Below are 11,754 nucleotides of genomic sequence, written 5' to 3'. Positions count from 1 at the left end.
TTATTTATAGCTAGAGGTCAAGACAGCCGGAGCATATAGGATTACACAGGCGCTAGATATATATTCCAGCATTACCAATCTCAGTATTATTTACCCATAATGGCAGAGATGAATAATATTTTAGAAAATGCCTTTTTTTGTGAACTGTACGCTTGAAAGATTTTTTTTTTTTTACAGATTTATTAGCAGAAAAAAACAAATTAAAATAACACTTTTACTTGTTTTAGATTTTCTTTATTGCTTTTAAAAATCTGCATTTTTTTAAATAAATATGTTTCAACATGTTTATCCATATCATTTGTTTTCATATTTGATATTCAACTATATCATTACAAAAATAATGTTTATATTAGTTTGATTTATGAATGCTGAAACTTTTCCCTTCAGTACGAGAAACTTATTTAGTTGACATATTAGTGTATAAACCTAAAGATTGTTATTTATGTTTGTAAAAAGGCTTGTAGAATGAGGAATAAGAAAAAAAAATCTCTCAATTATTGAAAAATGATGTTAACTTATTTTTATATCTTTTTATATCTTGGAATCAATTATCAAATATAGTGCACAACCTAAAAATAAATTAATAAACTTACAGACATTGCCTCACAGACTCAAAAGGATCTGCTCAATAGCATGTGTTCACATGCCTTGTGTATTACATGATAAATAAAGCCTGTTACAAAATAATGAACAGAAAACTAGCTTCCCCATGTATAATAAATAGTTAGTAGTCATTTGTAAACTCATATAAATATATATATACTGTATATGTGTGTGTATTGCTGTGATCTGGTTACCAAGATTCAACATCCAATGGCTGGTAACCTCTAATTGAGAAATGTCTACATTTGAAATTGACAATTAGCTGTCTTTTTCCAGTCCTGTAAGGTGTGAGGTCCACTTTGAAACGTATTCTTTCTTTGGGTTTAAGGAATGGCACTCTGTGAAGAAACAAAATACTATTAAGTGTACTGGCAAAACAATCAAAGATAACGGGATGCAATAATCCAAAAATAAACTGCCATGTTTTATTAGGACAAACTTATGTATGTAAAACTCAACCCAATAGCTTGTTTTATTTGAATGAGCCTATCCAGGCTTGAGTCTGTAGACAACAAAGGTAGCCACTGTTATTGTTAGTATAAAGTGAATTGTTTTTCAGTTCTCTCTTAAAGTCAACCAAGGAAAGCTAAATAGCAGGGTTACCCTTGAGAATTCTGCATATGTTTTTTTCTCCAGTTCTGAGAAATAGAATACCTAAATTCTACAGACTAGGAATTTTCATTAAATTAATTTTATATTGATATGAATCCACATATTTAGCTAGGTTTGACTGGGTTTGACATGTTGACACAAAGTTAGTTGCAGTTCAGTAATTTGTGGACAAATGCTTGCTGGACTTCTATTGGAAAGTTGATTTTTACTGGAAAGTCACCGACATTAAGTGGACCCCAATAAGAATTATATGTACTCTTTGCTTTCAAATAATTATTCTCTGAATGAATATATATATATATATATATATATATATATATATATATATAAATTACGTGCCTTTATTTGTGACGTTTCGGGGACCGTATCCCCTTCCCCCAAAACGTCACAAATAAAGGCACATAATTTAAAAGACCAGTGAGTGCAAGCCAACTGTTTACTTATATTGTTTCTCCTGCATGCACCCTAGCAAGCTGACCGTGAAGTGCGAGTGCTCTCCTGATGCTATACTTATATATATATATATATATATATATATATATATATATATACACACAGGTGTGTATATATATATAATATCTAAAAGAGCTTAGCACTCACTGGAACCCTTTTTTTTGTATGCTGGGGCACTTTTCAAATCTTCATACTGAAATAGCAAAAAAATAAGAAGACACTCTCCGCTCTTAATTACTATGTGATTATTTGTCTGAAGACGTGTCTTAAACACAGAAACATTATAGAATAAATCCCCAATTAAGAATGACTGCTGGAGAGTGCCATCTTGTTTGAGGGTGCCTTCTTGTTTGATATAATATTGTGCATTCTCATTAATAATATGTCAACCACCAGGGTGCTTGCAAGGTGAAGAATATCCAAATCAAACAGTTCTCACTGAAATTTAATCTACACATATGATGTTTCAGAGATGTCTCTCTTTCCTCAGACCTCTATCTATCTATATATTTATCTATCTATCTATCCATCTAATATATATATATATATATATATATATATATATATATACAATATTTATTTATATGCACAAGTTTCTCTTTAAATTTCTACTTACACTGCGATGAGCTGTCTGTCAACCAGACCACTGCCTTCCACGATGAGGACACAGTCAGAAATTCCGACAGAGAGGGGGTTGGTAAATCTGACCTCCAGTGCCATTTGTTTGTGCAGCAGCGGTTTACTGAGGGGCTTTAGTAGACAAAGTACAAAAATTGGAATGAAACAAAAGCTTTCAAAGTAAGGGGTTAAAAGCAAGGTCATAATAATAATTTTTGAAGAAAACATGTTTTGTTTTAAAGTTGTCAATCATATATTGGCTGTTATTAACAGTTTAGGAATGTTAAACTCTGCCCTTCCCCTATGCAATCTGAGCCACACAAGCCAATTACTAAATATTTTTAACATTTATAAACTCAAGTATCAGTAGAAATTATGAGGTGGCAGTTAGTCATTTATTTATTTATTGTACATTACTTGTTTTAATAGCAATAAAGGTTATATCTTGAGGTCAGGTGGCATCTATGTTTCTCACTACATTTATATTTCAGTGCTATTTTCTCCTATTCAAATAGCTTTTTCTACAGAAAAAAATGTCTGTGATTGATATTTTCAGAGTAGTTGGAGATACAACAGGCAAAAGTAGCTATTTTTTTAAATAACAAATAAAGGTTTGCAGTTTGCAAACAAATACACTCCCACAGGTAAAATAGACTATTGGGAACACATTAAAGGGGAGAAAAATGTAGAGTACAATGTCCTTTTGACTAAACATATAGATCTTGATTCCAATCTTTTCAAAATTCTCATTTGATATAAAAAAATGGTATTGACCCATATGTGTTTTTTTTTTCATAACAATCTTATAGAATCAAACACAACCAAGCTTGACAACTTTCAAATTGTTTGATCTCCATTTCCCCCCAACCACACAGGTAATGACCAATAATGGACATTATCCACCGAAAACCGAATCGAAACATGAAAAACTACAGCTCCACAAACACCAAATCTAAAAATGGACAATTCTCTCTTTATAAATTACATCACATCCCTATGGACTTTACAGCCAATAACAAACACTGATAACACAACCAACATGCAACATTGTTGCACACAATAAACACAGATATGGTGATGAATCTGATGCATTCAGTGTGGTTTATTTAAAAAAAAAAATATTTGGCTGTCCTAAAAAAGGCAATCAATGTTTTTGGTGAAGGCAGCGCCATTTTGTTTCTCAAGCACAGTTTGGTGATCGATATCATTAACTTACATCTGATGTGTGTTATCGGATGATATGTGGGTGTAGAGCATTTATCAAATGCCTTTTCTTGTTAACCCTTTCGCTGCTAAGCATTTACCACATCCTTTTTGCTACTAATATTTAAATACAATTGTAAGTCACATTTCAGTGAGTGATTCACACAAATAACATTTTTTTTCAGCAAGGTCCAGCAGATTCAGAATATACCATTATTATATTTCATGGGAGAAAGCTGCAAAAAATATAGAAATATAATGTATATTTTTGTTAAGATTTTAGTAAATAATATATAATGGCCAAGTGACCACTGTTGTTACTGTGATTACCTTACTAAATTGTCATCAAGGGTTGCCACATGTAAAATAAGGGCCTATACAGGCTTTTTAGGGTTATAACATAAATTAGTTAGGCCCCTTTGTGCCAGTACAGAAATAAAAGTACTGTTTTTTTCTTGAAAGGTTACCACTGTGATCACCAGGCTATACAAGCAAAATTCATATATTTTTTTTAAGAAAGGGACTTGTCTACTATAAAATAAACTTTATTATGGGTTTCTAGACATAACAGATTTTTTTTTTTTTAATAAAACTTATAATGCCCCATTCCCCAGCAAAACTCCATGTGTAACATTTTTACTTATTTGAAAGAAAAAAAATCTGGGTATTTGTTGCTTTTCAAGACCATCACCATTTGAAAGAGCAGAGCTGAAGGGTTGAGATTGGGTTTGAACAACCCCCACCATCCAGCTCCCTTACCTGCCTGTCATTTCTTGATCTCGCCCCCTTTGTGATGTCACCACGCACATTCATGGAGACATCACCGGCACTCATATGCAGCTCTGGGAGTTATGCCCACTATTACCACCAGGGGATAACCAATCACAGCATCAGATCAGCGATTCCCTTTAATGATAAGAATGGATCGTCATGTATTCTCAAGCAGAGATCTTTATGGCACTCCGCTCTTATCATTCTCAAGGGAGTGGTTAATATTCAATTGATAACCTGTGGTTGGGTGTGTTATGATGCTGTGCATGCATTGTATGGCTAAGTTTTACGATATCCAATCTAATATTTTTCAAATACGAGAATGGTTATTGTTTGCAATGTGATAGTTTTAACGTCAAAATGAGTTATAGAGACCAATAAACAGACGAAAAATCGGAATGACTAGATCAGAATCAACCCCATAGGTGTTTTCAAGCAATAGTGTGATGAGAAAATACTTTGCATGATTATATAATATTCTTATTTTGTATTCTGGCAACATTAGCACATATTTAGTCAGGGAAAAATATAACAAGTTTAATTTGTCTTTATTTACTGTTTACATAAACAGTGCATTTCACATTTTAAAATAAACTTATACATTAAATGAAAACTTTCCCCATTTCACCTGTCAACATACCTTAATAATTATTGGTGGATTCTCCAAGACTACGTCCTTCCTTACAAGCACTTTCTCACCATAAGGAACCTCACACAAGGCAACCACTTGGATCATATTTCCATTTTGTAAACGCCTTTGATAGTGAGAGAAGGGAATCTGCAAAGATATATGTGCCTCTGGGAAAGCAGAAAATAGTATGAAACCTATTAGTGAAGTACCTACAATTTACACACACATATAATCATAAAAGCTGCAATAATATGTTTATGGTTTGTTTTTTCCATAAAAATATTGTATTTCTTTAAAAAAAAAAATACATTCCAAAATATATTTGTTTTTTCTGAAAGGGACAGTAAGAGGGACAGTAAACACCCCCTGAATTGCAAGACATTACTGCTGTGCTGCTAAAAAATAAAAACAGCCAAGTCTTAAAGGGATACTGAACCCAATTTTTTTCTTTTGTGATTCAAATAGAGCATGCAATTTTAATCGACTTTGTAATTTACTCCTATTATCAATTTTAGAAGGCATCTAAGTGTTTTTTTTGTTTCAGCACTCTGGACAGCACTTTTTTATTGGTGGATGAATTTATCCACCAACCAGCAAGAACAACCCAGGTTGTTCACCAAAAATGGGCCAGCATGTAAACTTACATTCTTGCATTTCAAATAAAGATACCAAGAGAATGAAGAAAATTTGATAACAGGATAAAATTAGAGAGTTGCTTTAAATTGCATGCTCTATCTGAATCACGAAAGAAAAAATTTGGGTTCAGTGTCCCTTTAATGTTTTTAAAACAAATTAACATTCTTTTTACTACAATTATTTGTCAATAGCCAAATTCCACCCACCATTTGCCTTATTTGAAGGAACCGAACTGGGCTTTAGTCAAGAAACAACAAGGCTAGTCACTGTCATAAAAGTAATATAAAGTGAATGATTTTGTAACTGTTGTCAGTTAAAACCAAGTAGGGGCAGATATGTAGCAGGGTTATAGACTTGTGAAGTCATGGTCTGAGAATTAGGGATTGGGAATGTGTTTATATCCGAATTCGAATGCTAGAACGAATGTTATTGTAGAAATTCGATTTACATAATAGAATGTTGATAAGAACGAATATTCTTAAAAATTCGATTTTCGAATGTTATTTACAGTTTTCGAATGTCACATTCGAATTCGAATATTACATTTATAAAACACAATTGTAGACTAGAAACACTATTTCGAATGTCACATTCGAATCGAATATCACATTCGAATCGAATGTCACATTCGAATTCGAATATTACATTTATAAAACACAGTATTAGACTAAAAATACTATTTTGAATTCGAATGTGACATTCGAATTCGAATGTAGCATTCGAATTCGAATATTACATTTATTAAACACAGTTGTAGACTAGAAATACTATTTCAAATTTGTATGTCACATTCGAATTCGAATGTCACATTTGAATTGGAATATTACATTTCGAAATTGAATGAATACATAGCTAAACATTCTATTACTCGAACGAATATTTTAGAATCTTATTGAAAAATTTGAAAATGAAAATTCGAAAATAGAATGTTAGAATGTTATATAAACATTCGAAATTCGATTCGAACGAACGAATGTATAAAAATTTGTTTTAAATTTCAAATTTTTAGAAACATTTGCCCATCCCTACTGAGAATTAGAAAGTGTACTATTTTCAAAGCTAAATTACATGAAAAGGGGGGGGGGGGGAATAAATATATTGAAAAGTTGTTTCATTTTGCACTCAACTAAACATTTTATATAAAAATCTCAAGGTGTTGCGTGGGAGTGCTGATGTTGCACAACATTTGCATTTTTAGCAGACTTGTAAAGACCTGTCCCTATCAACCAATTTAGCTTTGGGAATTTTACCTATCGTATAGTTAGTATTAAAGGGACTTGATTTTTTGTCGAAATTGTGATTTGTTCCATGCTCGCTAGAGAGAAAGCAAAGTCTGTATAAGTTTTTAAAATGATGCAAATTGCAAATTACAGGATTTTGCTTTTGGCCTCTTAGGGAGTGTGAGACAAAAAAGCACAATTATTACACAAAAACAAGTAAAATAAATATGATTAAATATGTTTGACTAGTCCTAAAACCATTCACACAGGCTATTTTTTGCAGTACAGCAGTCCCACCCCTTGCTCTCCCCCCCTCTCTTTTGCTCTCTCGCCCCCCTCTCTTTTGCACTCTCTCCCCCTCTTTTGTGCTCTCTCTCGCTCCATCTTTCTTTTGCTCTGTCCCCCCCTCTTTTGCTCTCTCTCTCTCTATCTCTCTCTCTTTATCCCTCTCTCTCCCTCTCTTTTGCTCTTTCTCTACCCTCTTTCTTTTGCGCTCTCTCCCCCCTCTTTTTTTCTCTATCTCCCCCCTCTCTTTTGCGCTCTCTCTCCCCCCTCTCTTTTGCTCTCTCTCTTCCCCCTCTATTTTTCTCTCTCCTCCTCTCTTTTGCTCTCTCTCTACCCCTCTTTTTTGCTCTCTCTCCCCCTCTCTTTTACTCTCTCTCTCCCCCTCTCTTTTGCTCTCTCTCCCTCATCTCTTTTTTTATGTGGCTCACTGCGTTACTGAGCAGAAAACAGATATCAGTAGGTTTGCCATTTTGGCCATGTTTTCCTGGACACTTATGAGTTACACATGCTGCTGGGCATGCAGAGGGGAACATGCATTATGCTGCTGGACAGCACAAAAATAGTGACCCTGGACAGCACTATTCATGTTCCTCCCTGCACACCCTGCAGCAAGTGTAACTCATAAGTGTCCAGGAAAACATGGCCGAGGTGGTAACCATAGATATCAGTAATTTGTTATCAAAAAAGTAGTTCTATATTTTTCATTAGGTTAAATATATTATACCGGTGCAATAACTTAATTTATAGTAATTCATTTTCTATATCAGTTTAAACTATAATATGAGGATAATCTAATAAGTATTAGTATAAAGTAATGTGGCCCATCTTACCATTAGTAACTAGTCCTTTTGAGCTGCCCTGCTTTACACACACTGACTATAACAGCAGGAATGGAAACATAAGAAAAACAATCTATTTGATTGATTACAGTGTGTGATGTGAGTGCACATTTTACAATGCCATATGAAAGCAACACTAAGCTCTAAAAATCCCTATGATGCATATGAAAGATCACTTTATAGCCCTAATAACCAGCTGTGTTTTGTACATCAAAGACAAAGAATAGGTTCTGTATTTGACATGCTGTATTTGTTACAGCCTTCCTGATTGGTTCAGGGGGATGTAGCGGCAGCATAGACTAAAGCAAGGAGCATGCTGGTTCCCTGCAGATTCACCCTTACCCAGCATTAAAGTGAAAGTCAAAGTCAATCCTAGCGTTGTACAAACGCTAGGATTGACAACTGAAACAAATAAACGGGACTTTCATTCATGAAGTATAAGATACATCATGTAGAATGCTCCTTTATTTGTTTCAACCATTCACCATTCTTGCTATGGTAACCCACGGCTAAAAAATTTTTGCTTGACATTAAGGTGACATTTTCATGGGAGCTAGATTAACCGCACGGCTATTGGCTAAGAGGTGAAAACGTCACCTCTTAGCAAAAAATGTTTAGCCGTGGGTTTCTGTAGCAGCTAAGAACGGCGGTCGATTGAAACAAATTAAGGAGCTTTCTACATGAAGTATCTTATACTTCATGAATTAAAGTCCCATTTATTTGTTTCAAAAGTCAATCCTAGAGTTTGTACAATGCTAGGACTGACTCTCACTTTAAGCAATGAATGTTTATTCACTCTCTTAGAGCCCAGAACTGTGTGGTAAATGCAAATGTTCAGATAGGAGGTAACAAGTTAAAGGAACATTATAATGCAAACATGGCATGTTGCATTTTGTTAGAACATTTAATTTTAGCACTACCGACCCTGCAAGTCTATGTCTTTAACCTCCCCTACAAAGGGGTTAAACACATAGTTAAAATACAAATTTGGAGCCAGTGGGTCATGTGGCTACTGATTAGCTCACCAGTCATGTTTGCTCTAGACCAGCAGTTTCTCCTCAGAAGTACTTTATGTTCTTAATGAAGTTACAATCATTGGGCCCTTAGACTTGCAGGGTCAATGGTGCTAAAATGACACGCTATGACAAATTTGAACAAGCAGTTTTTGCATTATAATTCTCCTTTAAACATGCTAAAGTATTTTTTGAGTTAAAAAGTTATATTAAAGGGACAGGAAACCCCAAATTTTCTTAATTTTTTTGGATAGAACGTTTCAATTTACTTCCATTATCAAATTTGCTTTGTTCTCTTGTTCTCCTTTGCTGAAGGAACATCATTGCACTACTGACAGAAAGATGAACATATCTAGTCACCCAATCACAAAAGACAAATGTGTGCAGGCACCAATTAGCAGCAGCTCTCACTAGTATAGGATATGTGTGTATTCTTTTCAACAAGGGATACCAAGAGAACAAAGCACATTTGAGCATAGAAATTCATTTAAAAGTGTCTTAAAAATTAGATGCTCTATCAGAATCATGCAAGTTTAATTTTGACTTTTCTATCCCTTTAAAGCTGTTTGTTTTGACTGAAAACCAAAGTAGTACAAAGAAAACTTTCACTAAAACAGAACACATTCTTTTAACGTGCTCTTCTAGGTACAATAAAAAAAAGTTTAGTGAATGAATAAAACAGACAATATCACCACCTTGTGGCCATCTCCCTTTTTATTTTTTAGGAATTGATGTCCCATTACTTAACCTCTTAAGGACATATGACAGAATTTTTCTGTCATAAAACAATTGAGCAAACTGAAAGCTGTGTCCTTAAAGGGTTAAATGTTTTCTGTGCTTTATTTAACTTTGTATTATTGTAACTCAAAGGGAACAAAAGAACTTACAAACAATTGCAGAGAGCACATTGTTCCTTAGACAGCATTATTTAACGTTCTGTAGCATTCTCATTCACTTATATAAGCTACGAGGGAGCATTTGAAATTACTTTGTTAACCTGCTCAGGTAAAAAACTAAAAATCTTAAAACATTCTCCTACTATCTCTTTTTTAAGAAAATAGGCACAGAAAAGAAAAAAAATCTGAGGCCTGACATTAACGATACAACAAAGCAGTTGCTGTCAGGTAATCATTCTAACTCTAATGGTCACTTGACAGCTAGGGATGGGTGAATGTTTCGCAGCATTCGAAAAATGAAATTAATTTTTACACATTCGTTCGTTTTGAATTTCGAACGTTGGTACAACATTCTAACATTCGTTTAATATAATAGTATTTCTAGTGGTTTCTTTAAATGTAATATTCTATTAGAATTTTCTAATAATTCGATTCGAATTATGCAAAATTCAAAGTCGAAAAATTTGAATTGATATATTTGTAATAGTATTTCTAATGTTCTTTTTAAATGTAATATTCGAATTATGCACCTTCGAAGTAGTATTTGATCAATTGAATGAGACAATTGAAATTTCGAATGTGGACATGCAATCGAATTATAAACATTCGAATTTGAAAGTGACATTTGAAAACTGTAAATAGGATTTGATTATAGAATTTTTAAGAATATTCGTTCTTCTCAACATTGAATTATATAAATTGAATTTCGACAATAACATTCGTTCTAACATTCAAATTTGAATATAAACACATTCGCCCATCCCTATTGACAGCTATAAGCACACAAAAACCCTTATTAAAATAGTAGGACCTAGTAGGGGTCTTATGCTATAGTAGGGTGAGGTAAGAAATGCTTTAGAGTTGTCAAAACCCCTAAAAAATAGTACCAAATCCCATGAAGTATTTTTAACTGTTATGACAATAAACTGGCAGCTGGACAGTTACAGGACAATTCATATGTAACTGTAGGGTTGCCTCTTTAAAAACAACATGTTTCCTTCCCCTCTGTGTGATGCATGATAGAGCGGCTACCTCACCTTCCATGATTTTGTTAACAATGCATATGGTTCTATTGTTAATTAATGTTGTCACAGTGAACACATGGTACTTGGGAATATGCCCCTCTTCTTTAAAAGTCCAGTCCCTCTAGAGCACAATCACCTGCTAACTAGAAGGGCCTAAGATAATTGGAAAAGGGGACTCCTTTATAGTGAGTTTTCCTTTATATAGTAAGATTTATAATTTCATATAGGGTGCTCCTTGCTTTCCAAAATGTTTCTCATGCTTCTCTTTACCCATCCCTACCCCTTAGCAATAAAACTTCCTGGTGCCTAGCTGGGGCAGGAAAGGCATTGTGTCCTGCGGGAGAGGTGTTCACCATTTATAATGGCTATTATCTGCACCCTATCAGGTAAAGTAGCTCCTCATATAAAAGATAAGGTGGTCAATGCATGTGCTATGGAGGAGTAGCCCCAGAGACAACAACACTTGTCATCTGCATTATAATAATAATGCAGATAAAAACTAAATTCAAAGAGATAGAGAGACTTTAAATACATCTTGCTTAATTGCAGGGAAAGCAAATTCTGTATCAAAATGCTGGAACACAAACAAACACAGACGCACAAATATACTATATATATATATATATATATATATATATATATATATATATATATATATATATATATATATATATATATATTTGTGTTTTGTGTTAATGTTTGTAATGCTCCCCTGCGGACCTGACACCCAGGTTGCTCGGGGGTTAACTGCCTGGGTTGCTGGGAACTTTGCAGCTGTCTGTCAGTGTTCAGGGCTGTGGAGTTAACAGTGGCTTAGGATGTGTACCCAGTCCAGTCTGTGAGTGCGGTCCATTCCTGTGTTTTATATATATATATATATATATATATATATATATATATATATATATATACACACACATATGTGTGTGTGTATGCACAGCAGCATTTT

The 11,754-nt window shown here is 33.9% G+C and overlaps 1 protein-coding gene across 1 annotated transcript in view; it reads right to left on the bottom strand.

The window, feature by feature from the left end:
* Positions 1-793: 793 nt before the first annotated feature.
* LOC128662709 (protein-glutamine gamma-glutamyltransferase E-like) overlaps positions 794-11,754 on the bottom strand; it is a 36,316-nt gene continuing 25,355 nt past the window's right edge. The window contains exons 11-13 of the mRNA XM_053716604.1: positions 4,901-5,058; positions 2,285-2,418; positions 794-941 (exon numbers count right to left, since the gene is read on the bottom strand). Of these exons, the coding sequence (XP_053572579.1) occupies positions 794-941; positions 2,285-2,418; positions 4,901-5,058 (440 nt within the window). The remainder of the gene's footprint in view (positions 942-2,284; positions 2,419-4,900; positions 5,059-11,754) is intronic.

This window comes from Bombina bombina, chromosome 1 (assembly GCF_027579735.1).
Source record: "Bombina bombina isolate aBomBom1 chromosome 1, aBomBom1.pri, whole genome shotgun sequence".
NCBI classification, from domain to species: domain Eukaryota; kingdom Metazoa; phylum Chordata; class Amphibia; order Anura; family Bombinatoridae; genus Bombina; species Bombina bombina.
This window is presented reverse-complemented; position numbering and strand designations above follow the sequence as displayed.